At 40.7% G+C, this 27,377-nt stretch overlaps 2 protein-coding genes across 2 annotated transcripts in view; one reads left to right on the forward strand and one right to left on the reverse strand.

Moving 5' to 3' along the window:
• The window catches only part of FAM240B (family with sequence similarity 240 member B), a 71,952-nt gene extending 57,876 nt beyond the window's left edge, over nt 1–14,076 (reverse strand). Inside the window, exon 1 of the mRNA XM_028122233.2 lies at nt 13,945–14,076. Within this exon, the coding sequence (XP_027978034.2) occupies nt 13,945–13,986 (42 nt within the window). The 5' untranslated portion in view covers nt 13,987–14,076. The remainder of the gene's footprint in view (nt 1–13,944) is intronic.
• On the forward strand, nt 13,907–19,643 carry LOC114223378 (spermatogenesis-associated protein 31A3-like). Its single transcript, XM_088018935.1, has 5 exons — nt 13,907–14,089; nt 14,813–14,870; nt 15,452–15,512; nt 15,779–18,490; nt 18,575–19,643. Exons 1-5 carry the CDS (start codon nt 13,907–13,909, stop codon nt 19,641–19,643), a joined length of 4,083 nt encoding a protein of 1,360 aa, XP_087875061.1.
• Nucleotides 19,644–27,377: the final 7,734 nt, after the last annotated feature.

Raw genomic sequence — 27,377 nt, forward strand, 5'->3', positions numbered from 1 at the left:
GTATGGAGTATAATAGGAAGTGATTCTATTAAAATAAAATTGTTTGTGTCAGCTTCTCAATCAGAGACCAAGCACTGAAAAAGCATGTGTCTTGAGTGTCTCACAGAAGCATTCCTGGGTATTCCTGCTGTTAATCTTGGCTATCTGAATGTCTGCTGACACAATTTCTGGTGTCTAATAAATTTCTGTCACTTTAATTACATATATTTGTTTGAATGAAATTAAAACAATAACAACAACCTCCACAATCTCGTAAGAGTAGAAACACCTTTGAGTTCTTCAGTGTTCCCACAATGTGCCTATATCTGGCAACATAAAGCAAGCATGTGTAGTGATTCAGGATGTAAGAAGCTGATTTGAAGTCACTCTTATTCTACTACAATTCTATATTTGTGGTGTCTGGTCTTTTGAACTTCCAAAAATATATTTAGTGCAACAGACATTTTACAGAGAACTTTTCCAAATTGGAGAGACTAGAAGACATTCACATGGAGATTTTTGAAAAATTAAAAATCAAACCCTTGTAATAGGTTTACACTGAGAAGTCACTCTCCCAACCCATCAAATCTCAGGATTTTTAATGACTTGGCATCAGAATGTACACAAAACAAATTTAACTGTCTTATTGCTGATCACATACTGCTAACAAATCAAAATAACAGTGATAATGACAACAGCATCAACAACAATAACAACAACAGAGATCTAGGAGAAGAGGGAGAAGAAAGCAACCAGTGCTGTTTGAATAACTCTAGACACTGTTTCCATGGAGAACAACAGCATATCACCCACAAATGGAGAGCAAATAGAGAAAGCATCTGTGGTTGAAATAACTAATGCAATTTTAAATTAAATGATCACTGAGAGGAGGAGGAGCTAAATGGCAGCATAGTAGGAGGACCCTAGGCTTGTTTCATCCCTTGAACACAGCTAGATAACTATTAAATCATTCTGAATACCCAAGAAATCTATCTGTGGACTGACAGAACAAATTGCATGAATAGAGGGAGAGAGGAGGCTACATCATGGAAGGTAGGAGGTGCAGAGATGTAGTTTGGGGAGAAAAGATTTGGGGGTGTTGCAGAGGGGATGGAGCCCTGGTCACAGAGAAAGGTGAGAGAGAAAAGAGCGCACAGGGGGCCACACAAGTAAAACACTTCCCCAAAGCCATTGACTGGGAAAATTAGAGGGAATGATTTTTGTGAGTTTTTACAACCAGTGGAGCCCAAACCTGGAGTCTTAGAAGTCCATTCATGGTGTGGCTGGTATAGAGCCATGAGGACGCTACAGTGCTCCTGTAGAGAAGGCAGGCAGGTAACCTGGGGGTCAGACAGCATGATCACAGGATCTCCTGAGACACACTGGTAGAGAAGGTTCCCCCTTTTTGGAGCACATCTGAGAGAGATGGCATTGCTTCTCCAGGGATAAAGGAGCTCGTGGGTGATATTTCCCTTCCCCACCCCTCAGCATAGGCACAGAGACACCTGCTGAGGGTTGATAACCCAGACACTGGCTGCTTAGGGTACTTTGTTCTAAATTCCATGCTCCTGAGCTCCGCTGTGACTGCCCTTCTGCATCAAATTTACATTAATCCCAGTCAGCAAGACCCTCCCCCAGAACACCAGGACAAGTCCCTGCCACACCAGGTCCTTAAAGTTTGGAGTCTTAAAACCCTTCAGGTCACTACATTTATATCCTTTGGGGAAATACCTAGTAGTGCAATTGTTGGGTCATAGGGTAGCTCTATTTTTAACTTTTTGGGGAACCTTCCCACACTGTTTTCCAGAGTGGCTGTACCAGCTTGCATTCCCACCAACAGTGTAAGAGGGTTCCCCTTTCCCTGCATCCTTGTTGTTTCCTGACTTGTTAATTTTAACCATTCTGACTGGTGTGAGGTGGTATATCATTGTGCTTTTGATGTGTATTTTTCTGATCCTGAGTGATGTTGTCTGTTGGCCATTTGTATGTCTTCTTTGGAAAAGTGTCTGTTCATGTCTTCTGCCCATTTCTTGACTGGATTATTTGTTTTTTGGCTGTTGCAGACCTTTCCATTCACCTCTTTGAATATATCATACCTTTGCAAGCCCTTCCAGCTTGCAAAGTTTCTGCTGAAAAAAACAGCTGATAGCCTTATGAGATTTCCCTTGTATATTACTATCCTCTTTGGTCTTAAGATTTTTCCTTTATCACTATATTTTGCCAATTTAATTACAATATGTCTTGTTGTGGATCTGCTTTTGTTGATTTTGTTGGGGTTTCTTTGTGTCTCTTGGATCTGGATGTCTGTTTCCTTCCCAAGATTAGGGAAATTTTCAGCTATTATTTCTTCAAATAAAATTTTTGCCCCCCTTTCTCTCTCTTCATCTGGGACTCCTATGGTATGAATGTTATTACATTTGATGCAGTCACTGAGTTCCCTAAGTCTATTATTGATTTGCATAATTTTTTTTCTGTTTTGTTCAGCTTGATTATTTTCCATTACTCTATCTTCTGCATCATTAATCATTCCTCTGCTTCTTCCATCCAGTGTGTTTCTCATTTCATTTATTGAGCTCCTTATCTCTTCTATGTTATTCCTTATCTCTGTGTTAAGGGTCTCACTCATGTCTTCTACTCTTTTCTCAAGTCCAATGAGTATCTTTATTTTTATTATGTTAAATTCTCTATCAGGCATTTGTTAACTTTATCTGTTTCACATATGTCTTTGTCCTGTTCTTACATTTGGGACGAATTCTTCTGTCTTCTCATTTTGTCTAAGTCTCTGTACCTGCTTCTGTGTGTTAGGAAAGACAGCTATGTCTGCCATTCTTGAGGGTAATGGCATTATTAAGAAGAGGCCCTGTAGTTTCCTGCCATGTAGTGTCCCCTGTTCTTCAGGGCCAGGCAGTTTAGGGAATGTCTCCAATGCATGCTGTGTGTGCTCTGCTGTTATGTCTTGGCCACTTTATTCTTCAGGCTAGTTGTCTGCAGAGGCTCTCTTTGCCTGTTGTGGGCAGTATTTCATTCCTGGACTGATTGTGGCAAATTCTAATTAGGTGTGGTCTGGTCTTCTTATGAAATGAGATCTTTTGGCCCTGTTGTGGGAACTGAGGCCCCACAAAACTTCTGGGTCAGGAAGGTGTTGGCTGGGGTTTGGGCTGTTCTTTTCAGGGTTGGTGCCTGCCTTTCTGTGACTGAGGCAAGCCTGAATGGGAAGGGCAGTTCCACTGGAATGGGGGGTGTGGGGTTTGGTGTAAGCAAGTTAGTAGCAAGGGTCAGTGCTGTGCTGCTTCCCGTAGGTGGTCCTGTGCTTATACTAAAGGGCACCGACCCACCCAGAGGGGTATTCCTGAATGCTGCCTCTGGGACAGGCTCAGAGATGAGCAAATAAACTTCCCACTGTGTGCCCCAGGTGCTCATCAGATCACTGTTTCCATGCTGTGTGTCTGTGGGATGTTTTCCCTGCCTTTTCTCCAAGAGCAGCCCCAATGCCTTCCAGACTCTATCCTAGTCAAGTCTGCTGACCTTTGACACTCCAGACTTTAAGCCCTGCTGGTTGCAAGAACTCATGAAATTCAGCCCCTCTCTTTCCAAGCCAATTGCTGTGGGGATTCATCTTCTTGTGTGGGTTCCCCTGTGTACTAGTCTGTTTTTTGACCTCTGTGACCACAGCTCCCTACCTACTTTGGCAGCCATGAACAGTTTCTCTCCCAAACCACATCTCTACACTTCCTACCTTCTTTGATGTGGCCTCTTCTCTACCTTTTGTTATGGAGTTTGTTTTGCCAGTCTTCAGATCGATTTCTGCGGTATTTAAGATGACTTGATAGTTATCTAGTTGGATTCATGGGACAAGGCATACCTAGAGTCATCTTACCCCACTGCCATCTTCACCTTCCCAATAATTCCCTTATTTTGTCTCAGCCAAACTGAGATGCTTTTAAATATTTTATTGTGCCTGTTTTTAGGAAAGGGCTTCTTGGAATATTTAGTCTTTCATCTTTCCTTTGTTTCTTTTGCACTATCCTAAATACCTAAATCTAATGACTGTCTTATTTGTTAATTTTATTTTTCACTTTTTATTTATTTTTAAGATTTTATTTATTTTTGCAAGCGCAAGAAAGAAAAAGAGAGAGAGAGAGAGAGAGATCACAGTGGGGGGAGGGGCAGAGGGAGAAGCAGGCTTCCCTGCTCTGTGGGGAGGGACTCGATCTCAGGTCCCTGGGATCATGACCTGAGCTGAAGGCAGACACTTAAGCTGAGCCACCCAGTCGCCCTATTTTTCACTTTTTGAAATTAAATGAGGAAGGCAGAGTTAAGATGGCAGAGAAGTTGGGGGACCTGGGGCTTTCTTCATCTTGCGAACACAGCTGTATCAGATCACCTAGAACACCCAGGAAATCAATCTGAGGATTTGAAGAAGGATTTTCACTGTCGGGGGGAGACAATGTGGCAGGTGCAAGGTACATGGAAATGAATTGGGGGAGAGAAAAGCTGCTGTGCTCTGGAGGGGTGGGAAGAATTTCTGTGGAGAGAGAAAAAGGAGAGAGGGAAAGAGGGGTTGAGAGAGTGCAGTGGTGGGTTCACACAAGAAGAAAACTTCTCGGGCCAACTGAGTGGTGCAGGTATTTTGCAAATAGTGAGTGAAGCTCAAACTCTGGGATTTTGGAAGTACGTGACTTTTGCTGGAGCAGAGCTGTTGAGTGTGCTCCTGGAGAGGATGCCATTGGCCTGGGAGTGCAGACAGAGTGCTGTAGGGATCTCCGAGGTTTCCCGGGGAAGATCGATCACCTTCCTGGAGTACATTTGGAAGACAGTGTATTACCTCTCCAGGGACAAAAGACCCTGCACAGACCAGCAAACAGCTTTTCATCAGCAAGGGGTGAAGACTCCTGCAAAGGGTGGATAACCTGGTTGCTCATTTTTGTGTTGTTATAACATAGAATTCACACATCTCACAGGCAGGGGACCATTTTTCTGTGACCAAGAGCACTAGTCAGAGGGAGGTGAGCCTCTAATCTGGAAAAGGGAGCAGATCGGAGTTGTTCCCAGTCCTTTAGAATTTGGAGTTTTGATTCTAGCTGTGCACCAAAGATAAATCACACAAGATTTGGAGTTTTGAATCTGAGCCATGCTAGAGATAAATGCAGGAGAGGTGGGTGCTGGGCATGCTTTTGGCCCTCACTTTTCTGTGACCTGGAAGGGGGAGTGTGTGAAATCCCCTTTCTGGGGTGGGAGAGTGGGTGTTACCATTTTATCCCCACTACCAACACAGTTGTACAACAGAGAGCAAAAGAGCAGCCCCTACTGGAGGTGGAAACCACTTACATCAAACTCAGTTCCCCTGTGCTTGGCAAGTGCTTTTTTACTGGGGCAGGATTGACTCTGAGCCTGCACAGCAGGCCTCTCCCCCAGAGAATAACACAGGCAGCGCATCACATGCACCAGGTCTACTGATCATACAGTGCTTCACAGTGTCCCCTTCAGGTCTGGTGCAAATAGGGTCAGGCTGTATTTTTTCTTTTCTCCTATCACTTTTTTTTCTTTTTCTTTGGAATTAGGCTTATAGTTTTTTGTTTGTTTATTTGTTCTTTTCATTTCCTTTTCTCTCTTTTTTTTCTTTTTTAGTTCAGGCTTGCTTTATTTTTTTTCCCCTTTCTTTTTCTTTGGAATCAGGCTTACAGTTTTTTTGTTTGTTTGTTTTGATTGTCTGGTGGTTGTTTTTTGTTTTTGTTTTTGTTTTTTTAATTGTTCCTTTTCCTTTTCTTTTATTTTTGGATCAGGATTTCTTTTTCTTCTTTTTCTTTTTTTCTCTTTCTTTCTTTTTCAGGTTTTTTTTCAACAAACAAATCAAAACACACCTTATAAAGGTACAAACACTCCCCACTGCATGTGAGGAATTCTGCAGAGAACTGACCAGTGGGAAAGAGCAGCCAAAATGCAACAACAGACTGCACACAGCATACACCACTCCCTGAAGTGCCGGGCCCTGGACAGTGTATGACCTCTTTTAATATAACATTACTCTGAGTTGCAAGAAACATAACAAACTTTTGTAACAAGCAAAAGAAAAAAACTTAGCCAAAATTACAAGATGGAGGAATTCTCCCCAAAAGAAAGGTCAGGAAGATATCACAGCCAGGGACTTGCTCAAGGCAGATAAAAGCAATATATCTGAATAAGAACTTAGATCAACAGTTATAAGACTACTAGCTAGTCTTGAAAAAAAAAACTTAGAAGACATCAAAGAAAGCCTTCCTGCAGAAATAAAACACCTAAGAACTAGTCAGGTTGAAATAAAAAAAATGCAATAATGGAGATGCAAAACAGACTGGATATAATCACTTTGAGGATTGAAGAAGCAGAGAAGAAAATAGGTGATATAGAAGATAAAACTGTGGAAAATATGGGGTGCCTGGGTGGCTCAGTCATTAAGTGTCTGCCTTCAGCTCAGGTCATGATCCCAGGGTCCTGGGATCGAACCTCACATTGGGCTCCCTGCTCCATGGGAAGCCTGCTTCTCCCTCTCCCACTCCCCCTGCTTGTGTTCCCTCTCTTGCTGTCTCTCTCTCTGTGTCAAATAAATAAAATCTTTAAAAAAACTGTGGAAAATAATGAAAGTGAAAAGAGGGAAGGAAAACTATTAGATCGTGAGGGTAGACCTAGGGATTTTAGCAATTCCATAAAGTGAAATAATAGCCATATCATGGGAGTCCCAGAAGAAGGCAGGAAAAGGGGGCAGAAGGTTTATTTGAACAAATCATAGCTGATAAGTTCCCTAATTTGGGGAAGGAAACAGGCATTCAATGTCCAAGAGGCAAAGAGAAGTCCCCTCAAAATCAGCAAAAACAGGTCAATACCATGACATATCAGTGAAACTTGCAAAATACAGAGAGAATTCTGAAGGCAGCTCGGAATGAAAGGTCCTTAGCCTACAAAGGCAAACACATAAGGTTAGCAGCAGACCTATCGATAAGACCTGGCAGGACAGAAAGAAGTCGATGGAAATAGCCAATGTGCTAAATGGGGGGAGAAAACAGCCAAGAATACTTTATTCAGCAAGGCTGTCATTCAGAATAGAAGAAGAGTTAAAGAGTTTCCAAGATAAACACTAAAAGTTCACTAAACCAGCCCTGGAAGAAATATTAAGGGGACCCTTTGAGTGGAAAGAGAGACTAAAAGTAACAAAGACTAGAAGAGAACAGAGACAATCTACAGGAGTGACTTTACAGGTAATAAAATGGCACTAAATTCATATCTTTCAATAACTACTCTGACTGTAAATGGACTACATGCTCCAATCAAAAGACATAGGGTATCAGAATGGATAAAAACAAAAACAAAAACAAGACCCATCAATATGTTGCTAAAAGAGATTCATTTTATTTTTTTATTTTTTATTTTACTTATTTATTTTTTATTTGAATTCAATTAGCTAACATATAGTACATCAATAGTTTCTGATGTGTTCAATGATTCATTAGTTATGTATAACACCAAGTGCTATCACATCATGTGCCATCCTTAATGCCCATCACCTGGTTACCCCATCCCCCACCCACCTACCCTTTCACAACCCTCAGTTCATTTCCCAGAGTCAAGAGTCTGTCATGGTTTGTTTCCCTGTCTGATTTCTTCCTATTCAGTTTTCCCTCCCTTACCCTATGATCCTCTGTGTTATTTCTTATCTTACACATATAACTGAAACCATATGATAGTTGTGTTTCTCCAATTGACTTATTTCACTTAGCATAATCCCCTCCAGTTCCATCCATGTCGAAGCAAATGGGAGGTATTCATCCTTTCTAATGGCTGAGAAATATTCCATTGTATATATGAACCACATCTTCTTCATCCAGTCATCTGTTGAAGGACATCTTGGCTCCTTCTGCAATTTGGCTGTGGACATTGCTGCTATGAACATTGGGGTGCAGGTGCCCCTTCTTTTCACTACATCTGTATCTTTGGGATAAATACCTAGTAGTGCAATTGCTGGGTCATAGGGTAGCTCTATTTTTAACTTCTTGAGGAACCTCCATACTGTTTTCCAGAGTGGCTGTACCAGCTTGCATTCCCACCAACAGTGTAAGAGGGTTCCCATTTCTCCACATTCTTGCCAACATTTGTTGTTCCCTGTCTTGTTAATTTTAGCCATTCTCACTGGTGTAAGGTGGTATCTCATTGTGGTTTTGATTTGTATTTCCCCGATGCCAAGTGATGTGGAGCATTTTTTCAGGTGTCTGTTGGCCATTTGTATGTCTTCTTTGGAGAAGTGTCTGTTCATGTCTTCTGCCCATTTCTTGACTTGATCATTTGTTTTTTGGGTGTTGAGTTTGAGAAGTTCTTTATAGATCTTGGATACCAGCTTTTTATCTGATATGTCATTTGCAAATACAAGAGACTCATTTTTTACCCAAAGACACCTCCAGATTGAAAGTGAGGGAGTGGAGAACCATTTATCATGATAATGGACATCAAAAGAAAGCTGGAGTATCCATTCTTTTTTTTTAAGATTTTATTTATTTATTTGACAGAGAGAGACAATGCGAGAGAAGGAACACAGGGGGAGTGGGAGAGGGAGAAGCAGGCCTTCTGCTGAGCAGGGAGCCTGATATGGGGCTTGATCCCAGAACCCTGGGATCATGACCTGAGCTGAAGGCAGACACACTTAATAACTGAGCCACCCAGGCACCCCTGGAGTATCCATTCTTATATCAGACAAACTAGATTTTAAAACAAAGACTATAATAAAAGATGAAGAAGGACATTATATCATAATAAAGGGGTTTATCCAAAAATAACAATCATAAATATTTATGCCACTAACTTGGGAGCAGCCAAATATCAATTAATAACAAACTTAAACTTAAACTCATTGGTAATAATACAGTAATAGGAGGAGACACCCTACTCACAGCAGGGACACATCTAAGCAGAAGATCAACAAGGAAATAAACAGCTTTGAATGACAAACTGGACCAGATATATACAGAATATTTCATCCTAAAGTAGAAGAATACATTCTTCTCGAGTGCACATGGAACATTCTCCAGAATAGATCACATTCTGGGTTGCAAATCAGCCCTCAAACAGTACAAAAAGATTGAGATTATACCATGCATATTTTAAGATCATAATGTTATAAAACTTGAAATCAAACACAAGAAAAAATTTGGAAGGACCAGAAATACATGGAGGTTAAAGAACATTCTACTAAAGAATGAACGGGTCAACCAGGAAATTAAAGATGAATTTAAAAAATACATGGAAGTAAATGAAAATGAAAACATAACAGTTCAGAACCTTTGGGGTGGTCCTAAGAGGAAAGTATATAGTAATACAGGCCTTCCTTAAGAAGCAAAAACGTCTCAAATACACAACCTAACCTTACACTTAAAGGAGCTGGAAAAAGAACAGTAAATAAAGCTTAAATCTAGCAAGAGAAGGAGAGTAATTAAGATTACAGCAGAAATAAATGATATAGAAATAAAAAAAAACAGTGAACAGATCAATGAAACTAAGAGCTGGTTTTTTAAAAGAATTAGCAAAATTGATAAGCCCCTACCCAGACTTATCAAAAAAAAAAAGAGAGAGAGAGAGAGAGAGAAAGGATGCAAAGAAATAAAATCATGAATGAAAGAGGAGAGATCATAACCAAAACTGCAACAATACAAATAATTATAAGAGAATATTATGAGCAATTATATGCCAACAAATTAGGCAATCTGAAAGAAATGGATAAATTCCCAGAAACATATAAACTACCAAAACTGAAATAGGAAGAAATAGAAAATATAAATAGACCCATAACCAGCAAAGAAATTGAAGCAATAATAAAAAATCTCCCAACAAACAAGAGTCCAGGACAGAAAGGTTTCTCAGAGGAATTCTCCCAACCATTTAAAGAAGAATTAATATCTATTCTTCTGTTCCAAAAAATAGAAATGGAAGGCAAACTTCCAAACTTATTCTATGAGGCTAACATTACCTTGATTCCAGAACCAGACAAAGACCCCACTAAAAAGAATTACAGACCAATATCCCTGATGAACATGGATGCCAAAATTCTCAACAAGATACTAGCTAATCAGATCCAACGGTACATTAAAAGGATTATTTACTTACAACCAAGTGGAATTTATTCCTGGGCTGCAGGGGTGGTTCATCATCTGCAAATCAATCAACATGATACACCACATTAATAAAAAAAGGGGGATAAAAACGATATGATCCTCTCAATAAATGCAGAAAAGACATTTGACAAAATACAGCATGCTTTCTTGATAAAAACGCTCAACAAAGTACAGATAGAGGGAACATACTTCAACATCATAAAGGCCATATACAAAAGACCCACAGCTAATGTCATCCTTATGGGGAAAAACTGAGAACTTTTCCCTTAAGATCAGGAGCCAGACAGGGATGTCTACTCTCACCACTATTGTTCAACATAGTACTAGAAGTCCTAGCCTCAGCAATCAGACGAGAAAAAGAAATAAAAGATATTCATATCTTCAAAGAAGAAGTCAAACGTTTTCTCTGTGTAGACAACATGATACTGTGTGTAGAAAACCCAAAAGAGGGTGGGGGGATGGGTTAGCCTGGTGATGGGTATTAAAGAGGGCACATTCTGCGTGGAGCACTGGGTGTTACGCACAAACAATGAATCATGGAACGTTACATCAAAAACTAATGATGTGATGTATGGTGATTAACATAACAATAAAAATTTAAAGAGAAAAAAAAGAAAACCCAAAAGATTTCACAAAAAAATTGCTAGAACTGATGAAGGAATTTAGTAAGGTCACATGATAAAAAATCAACCCACAGAAGTCTGTTGCATTTCTATACAACAATAATGAAGTGGCAGAGAAATCAAGGAACCAATCCCATTTATAATTGCATCAAAAGCAATAAGATACCTAGGAATAAATCTAAACAAGAGGAAAAAGATTTGTACTGTGAAAACTACAGAACACTTATGAGAGAAATTGGGGAAGACCAAAGGAAATGGAAAAACTTTCCTTGCTCATGAATTAGAAGAACAAATATTGTTAGAATGTCTATACTTCCCAAAGCAATCTACACATTCAATGCAATCCTTATCAAAATACTGCCAGCATTTATTTACAGAGCTGGAACAAATAATTCTGAAATCCGTATGGAATGAGAAAAGACCCCAAATAGCCAGAGGGATGTTGAAAAAGAAAACCAAAGCTGGAGGCATTACAATTCTGAATTTCAAGTTCTATTACAAAGCTATAATCATCAAAACAGACACACAGATCAATGGAACAGAATAGAGAACCCATAAATGGACCTTCAACTAATTGTTGATAAAGCAGAAAAAAATATCCAAAGGAAAAAAGACAGTCTCTTCAACAAATGGTGTTGGGAAAACTGGGCAGCCACATTCAGAAGAAATGAAACTGGACCACTTTCTTACACCATACACAAAAATAAACTCCAAATGGATGAAAGACCTAAATGTGAGACAGGAATTCATCAACATCCTAGAGGAGATCACAGGCAGCAACCCCTTTTACTTTGGCTGCAGCAACTTCTTGCAAAGTCAAGGGAAACAAAAGCAAAATGAACTATTGAGACTTCATCAGGATGAAAAGCTTATGCACAGCAAAATGCACCTTACAGAATGGGAAAAGATATTTGCAAATGACATATCAGATAAAGGGCTAGTATCCACAATCTTTAAAGACTTTATCAAACTCAACACCCAACAAATAATCCAGTCAAGAAATGGGTAGAAGACATGAACAGACATTTCTCCATAGAAGACATCCAGATGGCCAACAGACACATAAAAAAATGCTCAATATCACTCATCATCAGGGAAATACAAATCAAAACCACAACAAGATACTACCTCATACTAATCAGAATAGCTAAAATTAACAACTCAGGAAGCAACAGATGTTGGTGAGGATGAAGAAAAAGGGGTACCCTCTTACACTGTTGGTGGGAATGCAAATTGAAACAGCCACTCTGGAAAACAGTATAGATGTTCCTCAAAAAGTTCAAAATGGAACTACACTACAACCCAGCAATTGTACTACTAGGTATTTATCCAAGGATACAAACATAGTGATTTGAAGGAGCACATACACCCCAATGATTATAGTAGCAATGTCCACAATAGGCAAAATATGGAAAGAGCTCAGATGTCCATCAACAGATGAATGGATAAAGAAGTGATATATATATATGGAATATATGGAATAGTACTGTCATCAAAAAGAATGAAATCTTGCCATTTTCAAGAACATGGACAGAACCAGAGGGTATTATGCTAAGTGAAATAAGTCAGAGAAAGACAAATACCATATGATTTCACTCATATGTGGAATTTAAGAAAGAAATCAAATGAACATTGGGAAAGAGAAGGAAAAATAAAATAAGATAATAACAGAGAGAGAAGGAAACTATAAGAAACTCTTAACTATAGGGAAGAAACTGAGGGTTGCTGGAGGGGAGGTGGGTTGGGGGATGGTTTAATTGGGTGGTGGGCATTAAGGAGGGCAGTTGGTGTAATGAGCACTGGATTTTAAATGCAACTGATGAATCACTAAATTTACCCCAGAACTAATAATACATTCTATGTTAACTAAATTGAATTTAAATAAAAATTAAATGAATATATGATCATTAATTTTCCTATGTATTTGAATATCTTTCCAAGAAAGTTTTAATTCCTTTCATATTAAAAGGAAGGAATTACTTAAGTTTAAACTAGTCTCTTTCACAAATGGTGTTGGGAAAATTGGACAGCCACATGCAGAAGAATGAAATTGGGCAACTTTCTTACACCACACACAAAAATATAAGTATAAAAGAGTCTCCTTATAGATTCCTAGTCCCTGTCAAACATGTGAGGACACAGTGAGAAGTTTCTGTCTATGAACCAGGAAGAGAGACTTCACCAGAAGTTGATCATGTTGGCACCTTGATCTTGGACTTCCCAGACTCCAGAACTGTGAGAAATAAATTTGTTATATAATCCACCCTGTCTGTGGTATTTTGTTATAGAAACCCTAATGGACTAAGACAACATGTTTCAAAACTTACTTGGAAAAAAAATTAAAACTAAGACAAAAATAAAATAAAAAGTCAGGTCAAGAAAACACATGAAAAATGTTACCAGTAGAAAATTGTGGATTCTTGGATTTGGAAATACTGATTGGTTTGTGAAAGGATAAGTGTGTGTATGTGTGTGTGTTTGTGTGTGTACCCAGCATGTGCCAAAAGTCTTTGTCCAGTTTAAAGCTTTACTAACTTCAGAATTATAAATGCTACAAACTTAAAAAAATATATCATTTGGTTTTAACTCTTTATAACTTTCATACTTTTATGAATTTTGAATAATAAATTATTTTATTTTGTGTATGTCTTCCTGACAAAACCCTAAAATTCATAAAACTAAATAAGTGCAAAAGAAATTTAAATTATGTACCTGGGTTTATATAAGACAAAAACATATGGGAAGCTGGAGTTGAAGAAAGAGAAAATCCTAAAAGTAAAATTTTCTGGAAAGTAGCCAAAATTCTAGGGTCAACTTCAGATTTTCAAGGGTTATGAAATTGGTGGTCTTTAAGTCAAGATAGCTAATGGACAAAGGGGACCAGGTAATATCTGAGTTCCAGATGGAACAAATGGAAAATTGGCTAAGGTCTCTCTGACAAACGAGTAGAGTTGGGAGGAGGAATCTAGAAGGCCCAGGAAGGTGCAGGGTTCTGTGGGACTGAATGGTGGGAGAGGAGTGGTGGTCCAGCCTGCTCCTCTGACTGCTCCCTCCCCCATTCTCAGGAACCCTTTGTGACAAAGCCACAGCTCTGTGATGCAAGCCTGAGGCTCTGCCCCCAAGTAAACTCCCAGTGCTCAGTTGCCTGAGGGCAACAGCATGATTCCAAAGATGGAAAATTTCTCTTCTCTGAGAAGCACTGGTACCACCTGGTTGAGCTCCAGTCCCACCTCCTGTGTGATTGATACCATCTTTGCTTTCCTATGTGGACTTGGGCTCTTTCTTCTGTTACTCCTCTGCTTTCAGAGTAATCCATCCTTACCACCACCTAGAAAATATAGAAACACCGGGAAGGTAAGTAAACTTTGGCTAAACCCCAACAGAGATTATCTCATATCCATTTTTCTAAATCACCTGAGAGACTTCTGAGATAGGAAGTCTCAGAATAGAACGTCATGCCTCTAGGGACAAGTGAGGCCAGGCAAGGGTTAGAGAGGGCACAAGGATTTCTAATCCAAGATCTCAGATCCAGAGTCCAGGTGTGATAGAGGGTCCCAGGGCAAAGTCCCAAACATGGTGACCAGTGAGTGAGGTCTGTATACTAAGAGTTCATTTTCTGCAGGGATACAGACTCCTAAGCATTGTTTCACCAGCCACTTTCCCCTTTCTGTGGCAGGTGTCTCAGGTAAGCTCTTCCTCTGTGTCAGGGCCTCTAAAGGGCTAGAATGGGGCTCTGAGCTTGGGAAACAGAGTCTTATTTGATGGAGCAGAGAAGGACCTGTAGTTCTGAGAATTATGTATTTTTTGAGTAGAGGAATAACAATGAAAGAAATCCATAGTGATCTGACATAGAAAATCCAGCTTTGCATTCTTCAAAGAAGAAAAATTTAAAATATTTTTATCCACTTTAAAAATGAGTAAATGGAAATAAATGAGTAAAGGAAAGAAAACCACAGACCCCCATTATATGTATAAATGTAGAATGTAGATGTTCATATTGTTCATGAATAGTGAGCATTTGCGGACCATCTAGAGAGAAGAGAGAATTGAGTCCCAGCCCCTTGTCTTTTCTCTTAGCATCAAGTGGAGCTGAGGAAGAGGAGCAGGAGTAAGAAGAAAAGTGGAGCTTTGAAAGGTAAGCTTATGTGATTTAGCCCTGCATGCCCCAAGTTATCCTCCATTTTTCTTAACCCCTGAGGGTCCAGCTCCATGGTCTCTGAGGATGCCAGGGGCAGAGACCATCCCTCAGGAAACAGAGCCCTCAGAGAGGCTCCTGGGAAGGAGATCAGATACTGTATATTTCCCAGATTCCATGCTTGGAAGGAAGCTGATAGGGGCTGAAATGGGTTTTGGCTGGCAAGGTTGTGTGGGCTGTAGTGGACCAAAAACTCAGAGGTGGAACCTCCAGGTCCAGCTGTAGATAAGTGGTTTAACTTTGCTCAGATTCCTTTGTGACCCCTATCCTTTCTCCCCAACTAGGCAGTTGTGAGGGCTCCAGGGAGTGATGGATAGGAGAGTGCTTTGTCATTTACAAAGCACTCCCCCATCATAGGCCTTGCCGTTTCTATGAGGGATCATGTGGCTTTGAGCACTGATTCTTGGGCTCCATAGTCTAATCACCCAATAGTCTCCTCTAAAGGGACATTGCACTTAGCCTTCTGTAAGACCCTTAGGCCCCCTACTTTCACCACTGTAACCCAGTTTCCTGATTTCCAGCTTGCAGAAATTGCCTGAAAGAACTGGAGGGAGCTTGCAGCCTGATTTCACTTTTGCAAAGGTAGAGAATCTTTCCTTTTCTCCTTGACCCTCCTTTGTCCCAGAGCCTATGATGTGACCTTGGGGCCACAGCGAGCCCTGGGAGGGGGAGCCATGGGAAGAAGATGTGGTTAAAGCTCTGGGGTTAGGAATAGCAGGAGTAGTGTGAAGTCAGCATGGAGGCTGGGGAGGGCTGTGGGTCGCAGGTGTTTACCTCTGCCCAACCTGCCCTGCCCTCCTTGCCCTGGTCAGCTTCTAGCTGCAGCTTGTGCCTCCTGTCTCCTGCAGCTGCCTGGTGAGGCTCCCTGACAAGGGTGGCTTTCATCAGCACTTATGTCAAGATCCCCCTGGTGAGGTGTACAAAGCAGTGCCTGCTGGAGCCCACCAGCCATGCGGGGAGCCTGTGGATGTTGCTGCTCCTGCTGTGTCCTTGCTGGCTACCCCAGTTCCTCTGACCCAACGCCCTCTACTTCTTGGCCCAAAGACCTCTTCAGTTTCTGTTCATTCCCACTCATCTCTGAGTGCCTCTTGGACACCAGAGCCTTTTCTTCCCCTAGGCAGCCTTTTACCCCAGCCACTTGCTCTTTCCCCTCCCCCTCCACATCCCCTTAATTCAGAGGCCTGCCATCCACCTCTGACAGCCTCTTCTGCCCCACAACTTCCAGACACCATTCTGACTCTTCCTCAGTGTGACTCAATGGCACTCCCACTGGGCACCATTACACAGAGGTCATCTCATACCCCATGGTCAGCTTCTCTTATCCCAGGCACCTCAGGCCTTGGCCACTCAAGCTGTCCCATTTCAGCCCTGTCTTGGTGGCACACCACTGGCAAAGCCTTGTGCCTCTCAACCTCATCAAATTATGAGTCTCAGCGAGAACACCTTTCCCACCACTCACCAGAGGCCTCATTCTGGGGAAACCCCACCAACAGAGAAGTAGGAGTTGCTAACCCCTCTTTGCTCAGGTCTGATGACCAGAAGTTCCTGGAGATACAAGTCACAAAGGGAGTCAAGATCAACATTTGGAAAGAAAAAGAAAAAGATGGATCATATCTAAAACAAATGAGCCCAAACTACCACCTGAATTCTTTGGGGAATATGTTGAAATCACTGGGTGCTGAGCAGAAAACCACAAGCCCCCAACACTTCTGGAGCACAAAAGGCAAACCAGAGCAGTTGCCTGGTCTTCAGCAGCTCTCATATCCTAAGGTTTGGGGGCACCATTTACAGCAGAAATATAACCAGCTTTTCTGGGGTCTCCCCTCTCTACACAGTGAATCTCTGGTGGCTACTGCCTGGATCTCTGAGAGCTCTTCAGCACTGCAGTCTCCTTCTTTCTTATTCAATGGAATCTCAAGTGACTGCCCAGTTCAAATGCAGGCTAAACTATCTCCACTGCTTTCCCAGTCCAAACCCCTGTCCCAACTGGAGTTCCAATCTCAACCCTTGATTTCAGCCATACCTCAATTCCAACCCCCACCTCTGGCTCAGATCCTGACCCAAGATCATCTCCAATCCTCCCTTCCAATTCTATCACCTTCTTCCTCACCCCAGATCAGGGCCTGTCAAATATCTTGCCCTACGGCCCAGGATAAGTCACAATCTCTCATCCCAACTGAGATTCAACATCCAGAATGGCCTTTGCATGAGCAACTAGGAAGTGGGGGTTTGTCCTCTGTAATCAAAAGATCTCAAGAGGACTTTAGTGTCTTCACTTCTAACCCTCCTGAAGACAGCTGGGTGGTCTCCATCCTTCCTGAGAATTTTCCAATCAGTCCTGAGCTCCGTAAGCAACTGGAGCAACACCTACAAAAGTGGCTCATTCAACACCATTGGGAGCTGCCCTGTAAGATCCAAGAGTTTCTGGAACTAAGGCAGCTTCAGGGTGAATTATCAGGGACATGTCAGGCAAAGGGCAAGCAAAGACCCTCACAGCTCTCTGCATTTGCAGGAAGCAGCAAGGAGACACAGAAAGTTGGGTTCCAACTAAGCCAGGGCATGGGCAAGGGCCTGGGGTATATTTTGGGGAAGGTCCCAAAAGATCTCTCCCAGGCCTCAGAGAACTCCCTAATGAAGTTTCAGGGAGTGGGCTCTGGGGAATCAGAAAGTGACTTGGGGCTGTCACAGAATGAATCAGGAAGTAATTTACTAAGGAGCTTAGATACGAATCTAGAAAACATCTTGAAAAGAGGTCATTTGGGCAGGAAGTTGGGGCAGATCAGTGAGTGTGGGCCTGTGAGTATGTGCCAATCCTGTCTTGCTGTCAACCATGCTTTTCCCAAGTCCAACACTGACATGGAAATCAGAAATCTAGGAATCTTGAAGCGTTGGGGACCATATGTGAACACCTCCCACAGGGTTTCCTTCCTCCATCCAGACATTCAAGAAGTTCTGGAAGCACATATTATAAGGTTTTGGGTGAGGCACAGGTGGGGTCTACCTCTCAAGGTCCTCAAACCCATAAATCTCTTGATGAAAAAGGTTCAACCCTTGCCCATTCTTCAGTTTGCCTCTACCCCCTCAGCCACCCATGTGTCTGGGGCCCCCTCAATAGTCAAGTTTGCTGAATTCCTGGGAAAACCTCCTCAGGCATGTCTGGGAAAGAAGGCAATAACAGAAGAGTCAGTTTCCACCCTGGAAAGGCTTCCCCTTGCTCCTTCACCTGCGTATGAGGAAATCCAGAGGGCGCTGGGAAGGGCCCCATCTAGTGACAACCAGGGGCCCTTAAAAGCCTCTCTGATTGGACAGGAGGACAGGCCACCTTCTCAGTCCCTCACACTCAACTTCATGGGCAGAACTTGGCAGAGTGGTTCTGCAGAATGCATTGAGAGGAGCAGCCTAGAGTTGAGTCCCAGTTCAGCAATGACCAGGAATGAGCCAAGAGAGAAGAGTGTGGATTGGACCTCACAAGACCCCTGTCATAGGGTAGCAATGCTGGAGATGAACTTAGGATCCCAATGTTTTAGTGCTGAAAAGGACAGGGAGGCAGTGGAACCAATGTGCTTGGAAACCAACGTGCTCACAAAATCCCAAACCATAAATGTGCATACGGGGAGTTTAAATACCAGTAAAAAACTTTCTAGAATGTCTGTTTTCCAAGATCCTGGAGAGTCATGCCTTAATGAAGAGGAAAGTGAATTTAATTCCAAAGTGAATACAAAGTCAGAGAACCAACCTCAAGACTGTTCTACACACATGCTCCTTGCTGCAGACAACTTGGCTTCTCAGGTGCCACAGTGTCATTCCCAGAGAGTGCCTACTGGGGGCAAGGTAGCTTCCCAGATGCTATATGGCTTCACAGCAGACCAAAGGAGCTGCCTAAGGCAGCAAGAGCCCATGATCTCTAAACTTCAGGACTCATGGAAGAACCAGTGCAAGATGACTGTCCCTACTTGTAAGAGAGAGGACTATAGGAGGCTCAACTCAGGAAATGAAGAACGGTTTGAGGAATTGAGGACCTCTCAAGCAGAGTATATGAGTCACCCTGCCCCAGTCAGGGGAATAGTAGATTCTTTTAGGAGAAGATACTTCCAGCTCCTGCCAGAGAAGAAACAGGGTCCTCCTGAAAGCCTCTTCAGAAAAAGGATGAGGCGCTTTTCTCAATGGATTTTCCCCAATGAAAAAGACAAAGGTCAGAATGCTCTACAGAAATATAAGCCAATAACTACCCAGAACCAAGGACCAGTCAAAAGCAAATCAATTATGTCCAGTGAGACTCATGAGTCTCAGGCACTCATGACAGCTGTTGGACAGATTATAGAGGAGAAAATGGCAATTCACCATGGACTTCATGCCACAAAGTTAAATGAGCACAACCAGGAACTCCAAGCACCAGTATGTGGGTGTTTCCACTACCACAGACTTCCCTTCTACCCAGAGCAAGGGAGAATAATGAATTATACAGCCCACAGTCACCAAGCCACCTCCAAGGACCAGAGTAGCTCTATCAGGGAAAGGCAGGTCAGACATCGGCTGTCCTTGAAAAGTGTAAGATTCAAGGATGAGCAGCTGGGCCTGAAGCACCTCCCATCCTCGCCTCCCAAGAAGACTTTGTCTCCAGTCAGTCCCTGCCGGTATGGGCCAAGGATGCCGGGTGTCCCAAGCCACCATCATCACTGCCCACGGCACTGTCTTCTTCAGGAAGGGATCTAGACTAGTCAACCATAAAATGCTCCTTTAGTCTTTCTTAGTAGGAAAACATGTCTCCAAGAAAAAAAATTAGTCCATGTGGAGAAAACTTTTTCTCTTTAGCACATCCAAATACTTAATATTCCCCAATATATATGTTTTCCCCCCATAAGAGCGTAGTATGGCTGCTTTTGTTTGTGCTATGCTTGGTATATGCTTTGGGTTCTAGAAGGGAGGGGCATGGAGGGTGTTTGGCAGTGGGCAATGTAGGCTTGCTCCTTATCCTGAATCTTTTCATTGTTTTCATGATACTGTCATTATACAAACAAAAGCTACTCTAAAAAGATGAGAAATACCTATGAAGACCTTACTCCAAGATCTGGTTTGACTTGTCTTTCTGCTGCTTCCATTCTACTTTGAACTTTATACAGCTATAGGGGATAAGTTTACAGAGGCATCACAGGGCTGGACATTCCCATTCAGGCTCCAGGAAGTGTCAGAACCAAGTGGGTCGAAGTTTGGAAGAGAGTACTGGGCCCTAAATTCAAAAGCAAAAGAAATCTTGTCCCTGGATCTCTTGGTGAAGAATAGATACTTGCCCTTGAGAACCCCTTCTTTCTCTGATGAAGAACTGAAGGCCCTATGAAACCCTCTTAGCTTAGCTTTAATGAAATGTACAGTGTCATCCTCTTCCACCTCTGCCTTTCCTGCACTTCCAGTGATAAGGATGGCACTTCCAGCTCTGTGTGTGTGTAAGTGGGGAACAACAGGGAGGTTGCTGAGGGTTGTGTTCACCTCTACCTAAATGAATATTCAAGGGTCACATACTTTCCCTTTATGTTAACCCCAGAGAAGGAGTTCTGAATTAATGGAACAGGAGTGTACCTGTGTGTAGTAACTATCTGTTGGTTGAACACTTGAACTTAGAATGGGATGTGGGAGAAAAATTGAAAGGATGGATCCAAAGAAGAAGGCAAATTGACACATGGTGCCCATAAATGCGCAGTGAGTGAAGAGCCCCCTGATATCCTATCTACAGGCCTGGAGGAAAAAAAAAGTTAAGGGCCCAGTGGTTCATCATACCCCATCAGGGTCTCTACCCTTCTCTGCTCTAAGATCACAGACCTAGGAAAGCCATCTTTATGTCCAAAACAGATGGCCCAACTTGTAGAAGTAAAGCAAATCAGGGAAGGTTAATCTCTTAATAATATATTTCATAAGCTTACACATCATCACCTCTTGAATTCTAGAATGGATGACAATAATAGGTGGGAAGGCTAGGTAACTAGGGAAACTTGGGATGTGCCTCCCAGTCTATTGACCTTTGCTTAAACACATGGCTCAAGGACTGCTCCTCAAGGAGTGGTGGGGACTTAAAAGGCCCAGAAACTGGCCTGAAATTATGTCTGGCTCCCAGTTCTTGCTTACTCCAGAGCCCAGCAGATGAAGCCATCAGGCAGGATTTATCAAAAGAGGTTGGGGAGAGCATGGAAATGAACTGTTCAAAATGGGAGGTGCAGTCCAGGAGTTTTCTACTGTTCTCTCCACTTCTAGCATAGTCTTCATCCTCCTCTGGCCTCTAACCACATGGGAAAGCAGGGAGCTGAGCAACTTCTCTAGAGTTATTCTGTGCTTTGTGCCACACATGGTACACTGCAGAGGGCATCATTCCCAGGATAGAGAGTCTTGCTCCAGGAGATGTCCCTGATCCAGAGGATAATAGGAATGGGCCCTATCTCCCATGCCTGTCGGGATGCCCAACATTTGGGACTGGGACCTGGGGTGGAGGATCAGATTGGGTATAGGCCTGCTTGTGTCACTGATTTCTCCCTGGAACCAGGTCTTGCCTTTGGGTCCCAATTCCTAAGGCAGTCTCCCAGAGTGGGTCCAGCAGTGAAAATGGAACCAAGACCTGTGGGAAGGGATTGGGACCCAACACAGAGAGTATCCTAGGCCCTTGGGAGCTCAGGAGAGGGTGGCATGGAGTGGGGACCTTGAGTCTGGCTGCTGCTAGGTCCTCTAGGGGCACTGAGGTGAGTTCTGGGACTGGAGTATGAGCTAGATGTGAACCCTGTGGTCCCTGCCAGAAGAAGTGCCACAGAGAGGGATGCTGATGGAACAGCAAAAAACCAAGTGCCTTTGCCCTTCTGCGGCTCAGATTACCATAAGGTGCAGTAAAGCCAGAAATAAAGACACACACGAGACCCTTCACACAGAGACAACACGCAGAGACATCTCCCAACAGAGACAACACATAGACCTTACAGAGATAACTCTCAACAGAGATCTCTCACACAGACACCTTCCACAGTGCCTACCTACTACATTGCCCCACAGAGACCTCACACTGAGACCTCACATATGGACCTCATGTTGCCCCACAGATCCTCAGAGAGAAAGCTAGCACAGATTTCAGAGCTTTTCCAGAGACCTGACAGCAAACCTTTCAGAGACTTCCCAAAGGTACTTTCCATACAAACCTCTCAAGGAAAACCAACATTCAGAGATCTCATGTAGCCTTAGAGAGACCTCACATAGAAACCTCACAGAGAGGCTTCATCTACAGACGGTACACAGAGATCTTCCACTGACTCACAGAGATTTCACATTGAGACCTTACCCAGATACCCCACAGAGACTGACACAAAGACCTCACATCCATTTTTTAGGATCCCAAGCAAGCACCCATTGACAAGTCCTTCTTGGTGAATATGAAACCACTTAGCAAACTGGCAACACAAGAGGGATGATCAGTTGTGCCCTCTTTTTTTTTTAATAATTTTTATTGTTATGTTAATCACCATACATTACATCAGTTGTGCCCTCTTGAGAGCCTTAAAACACTCAGACATTGTCAGCATTGCACTACATTTAGTTCTATGCTTGGAGAAATGCTTGGGAAATTTTGTTCTTTTGTCATATTATTGCATCTGAATAAAAAATTACCCATTCTACATGTAGATTTGCAAAATTAATTTCTACAGGTGTTCATTAATTTGAGAATCACAAATTTTGAACACAACTAAAACAGCTAGTCTCCAATGAGAAAAAATATCTTATTTGTCTAGTTTTAGTTATTATCCAACTAAATGGTGTCACTGTCTTTTTTTTTTTTTCTCTTGGGGACAAGGCCTGAAGTCGAAATGGCTTACTTATTTACTTTGGAAACATAATAAAGGCCTGCAACAAATGAACTCTAGAAATGAAATAAACCAGAAAAGAGGCATCTGGACACACACTTGCCTCCCAGAAGTCTAACTTGCACATTATTTTCAACTTAACAGTTTGTGGGGTTTTATTTTTTAACAAGCTAACAATTGTGAGGATTTTTCACAAATAAGTCAAATTCCTGGTAATATTCCTATTATATCAGATGGCAAAATTATATTTCTGAATATTATTTTATTCCTTCAAATGTAATACCCTTACATGATATTATTATACATGTCTTTCGGAGATGACACAATCCTAATGTTCAGTTAACATAGTTAAAAGGACAAGCTATTAAGGATTTATTTTTAATCCTATGAAACTCACATTTTCTAAGATAGGCAGTCAAGATCCACTTTATGTTATTACAGGGCTAAAAAAGAACACATTGCTTAAAATGAATTTGAAATATTATAAAATATATGTATTTTTGAGATATACAGATGGCCTAATGAAATCACTGAGAAAGGGATATATTAACATCTGAATTGATTTAGTCATTTAATCAAATTTTGTATTACAATTAATAATGAAAAGTGTCACTTATTATATATCCAGCACTTTCTAAAGGGTGCATTACAATGAGATTGCCTATTTCTCACTGCTCATATGCAACCTATTGTCCTTGCCTTGATAAAGTTTCAATGACCACTGTCAAACCTGTATCACTGGTTAAGTCTGTCAGACTTCACATTGGGATGATGACATCATAGTTCTTTAAGAGGAGCAGTGCTGACACAAGAGCTCTTTGACTTATTTCACCAAGAAATTCACTTTTTCTTTATAATTAAACAATTTATAACAATTAAATTTTCAACTTTATTCCTTTATGATATCATTGTATCATAAAATGATGGAATATGGTCATGGATGTCATCTAATATTCCATCAGATAATTTTTTATAGTACAAATTATGAAGATAAATTTATTGATCAGAACAAAAATGAGTTCAATTAGGAAAAGTTTATACAGGAAAATATCTTTTTCAAATTGACTATTTTAACAATGTTAAAATAAGTGATTATTCTTTAGTCTTTTGAATTAAAGTTGCTCAGGGTGGCCAGAAAGTCTGGAAACATAGGAATTGTCCATAATAAGTAGTTTATTGCTATAACATGTTGAATGTGTTGTTCTTCACTAGTAATTTGTGCTAAATTACAATGAACAATATACATTAAAAAAACATTTGCATCAATCATTACACATTCATCTGTCATAGGTTGTTTTAGATTTGTGAATTTTCATGGAATAAACTTGCACATTTTCCTAAGAATAAGAAATCATGGGGGATCAATCTATTTAAAATATATTGGTTTTTCCAAACTCTATGGCCATCTTTTTAGTAAGATTCACCTATCTTAAAATTTTTAAAAAGTTTTACCATTTACATATTACCAGAAGAAGTGGATATCAAAAATTAGAGAAAACAAAAACAGATCCCTTTTGTATTCAAAAAGTTTTACATCAAAACATTTTGCTGAAAATGATGTGATTCTTAATCTACAGATGAAATACTTTTTACATGATACTTAAGATATATTATAAATTTGGATTTAAAATAAAGTTTTATTTAAAACTGGCCTCATGCCGATTTCAATAAATCAGGCACAATGTACAAGGGCAGCAATTAGGTAATGACTTCTTAATACTTCAAGGAATAAAATCTTTTCCAAAGTAGTCGTTCTACAATGTTAACCCCTAACAGCAATTCCTCTTGATAGATTATATTTTTTAGTTTCATACATTTTATAATGAACTACCATAGAGATACATTTCTGGAAGTGTTCCCAAATATATACAGCTACTATGTTGTGCTCACGCCACAAGCACAATAGGGAACTTCCAGATCTGGATGATCCAGGGGTTTCATAACTGCCGCCTTTTATTTGAGGCCGATTCATAATCATTTCTGGCACAAGACTGGTCTTTCATTGGGTCCCTGGCCACGTGGACTGCTGCATTTCCCAAACAGCTGCAAGTAGCCTTCCCTTTCTCAGTTTGCTGCTGCGCCCCCTCTCGGCCTGCGCGGGTCAGGCATCACCGGCTATGGTAACCTGAAGAGCCCATGTTCCCAGGTACTTGCACTCTGTGCTCTGCACAGACACGTTGTACCACAGATGTGCAAGTGGCGCTGATGAAACTTCCAGAAAACTGTCAAATGCATGCAAGCACAGTAGAGGAGGATTTAGAAAATGCTAATATCTTTTTGAGGAAATGTGTATTACGCAGCTCTTTGGTTCTAAGCATTTTTGTGTGTTAGCTGGCCGCCTGGATCTGGGGAAATACAGCTGGTTTTAGAGTTTCTCATCCTCATTCACTGTAGAGACATCTGCAGCTCTTCCTTCTCTGAGTCCGAAACCTGGAATAGAAGGCCTCTGCTGGGGCGCCTGGGTGGCTCAGGTCATGATCCGGGAGTCCCCGGATCGAGTCCCGCATCGGGCTCCCTGCTCGGCAGGGAGTCTGCTTCTCCCTCTGACCCTACCCCCTCTCATGTGCTCTCTCTCTCTCTCTCTCTCATTCTCTCTGTCTCAAATAAATAAATAAAATATTTAAAAAAAAAAAAAGAAAGCATCTGCTCCCTGTGACTTCACAATCTTTACTATCTGTTTACAATGGTAAACTAAAACTCAGGCATCCTCAGCTCAGGTATTTCTGATGCTTCAGGACAAAGATCACTGAACTTTTTATTTCCACCACAATTTTATACTAGTAACACTTTACATAGCTATTTATTGTCTCAATATACTTATTTTCTAGAGTCCATGAATTTATTTTTTAGAATGTGGCCCCTGGACTCCACCTAACAGGTCCGTTACTTGGGCAAGTTATTTATTGTCTAGATTGACAAATTTTATAAAATTGTATTTATTTCATAAAATTTTAATTTATAAAATGTTAATTTTTTAATGAAATTAGTAAATCTAGGAATTTAGTCTCAGTTTTTTTTAATATTGGTACTTAACCTAAAATATTTGCCAATTTTCCTTTTTAATATATATCAGACAATGTTAAGAATTTAGCTGCGAAGATACCAATATATTTGTTGGCTTTTTTCACTTTGTGTAGTTATTTTTGTATCAAACCCCTATTATTCCACAATGTAAAAGAAAGTTTGCTCCTTGGAAACCATTAGCTTTAAGGACTTACCATGTTAAAGCTTAGCATGTTAAATCTGAGGGTCACCTTACCTTCTTTTAAAGATGTTTTTCATGGGTTGGTAAAAAGTCTTAAAATGTTGGTAAGGATGTGAAACAACTAGAACTCTCATATGCTGCTGATGAAAATGTAAAATGTACTGCCATATGATTTCACTCATCTGTGGAATTTAAGAAACAGACAGAAAAAAAGAGAAAATGGACTCAAATATAGAGAACAAACTGGTGGTTACCACAGGGGAGTTGGGCAGGGGTATGGGTGAAATAGGTGAAGGGGATTAAGAGTACACATATCATGATAATCACTAAGTAATGTAGAAAATTGTCAAATCACTATTTGGTACACCTGAAACTAACATAACATTGTACGTTAATTATACTGAAATTAAAAAAATAATAATTTTCAAAAAGTGATGTACTACTTTGGAAAACAGTTTGGCATTGATTTACCATACAACCCAAATATTTTATTCCTAGGAATCTACACAAGAGAAGTAAAAACATATGTCCACACAAAATTTGTATGTAACAAATGTCCATAACAACAACTTTATTCATAGTTGTCCCAAAATGGCAACAACTCAAATATCTATTAACAAGTGAATGAATAAATACATTTTGGTATATCCATACCACTACTCAACAACCAAAGGGAATGAAATACTTAATATACACAACAACATGGGTGAATCTCAAAAGATGCTGAGTGAAAGAAAACAGGCACTGAGTACACACTATAAGATTTTATTTACATAAAATTTGAGAATAGCTAAATTGTAATCACTGAAAGTAAATCATTGGTTTGGAGGTGAGGATTGACCATAAAGGGGCTTGAGGGAACATTCTGAGTAATGAAAATTTTCTATATCATGACTATGGTAGTGTGTACACAACCGTATACATTTGTCAAAATTAATCTAACTATACTATGCATGAGTGTTAAGACATGAGTGCTTTTAACTTTGTTATACCCCAATAAAATTAATTTAAAAATAAACATATATTATATATGACATATGTGTCTATATATATTACATATATATTATGACAATGGAATGGAATAATGTTCTTTGTGGTTAAATTGCCTCTTAGCCAACATGCAGAATGCTAAATATCCACACCTTTTTTCTTATTTTTTCTTTCTCTAAACTTTTATAGAAGGATCAATTTTAATAGAGCTACATCAACAATATTGATTAAATTTGCAATAATTTGAAAACAGAGAACATTTCCTTTAAAAATATAAGCAAAAGCTTCTTCTATCTGGTCTCTAGCTCTTTTTATTCTTATGCCAAGTTCTTTATACTAATTGATCAACTGAGTTATGCATTCATTTACTTTTTCACAAGTGCTTCTGCTAGTTCTATGTTAGGGACATGACCTTGAACAAGA

Source organism: Eumetopias jubatus, unplaced genomic scaffold, assembly GCF_037043125.1.
Source record: "Eumetopias jubatus isolate StellerSeaLion01/CBP00866 unplaced genomic scaffold, mEumJub1_p1.0 scaffold_15, whole genome shotgun sequence".
In the NCBI taxonomy this organism is placed as follows: Eukaryota; Metazoa; Chordata; class Mammalia; order Carnivora; family Otariidae; genus Eumetopias; species Eumetopias jubatus.

Bases quoted from the DNA above. Each gene is read 5' to 3' on its own strand.
- LOC114223378 (XM_088018935.1), top strand. From the start codon at position 13,907: ATGGAAAATTTCTCTTCTCTGAGAAGCACTGGTACCACCTGGTTGAGC. The intron at 14,090-14,812 runs GTAAGTAAACTT...CTTTTCTCTTAG, and splicing joins AATATAGAAACACCGGGAAG to CATCAAGTGGAGCTGAGGAA. The intron at 14,871-15,451 runs GTAAGCTTATGT...CCTGATTTCCAG, and splicing joins GAAAAGTGGAGCTTTGAAAG to CTTGCAGAAATTGCCTGAAA.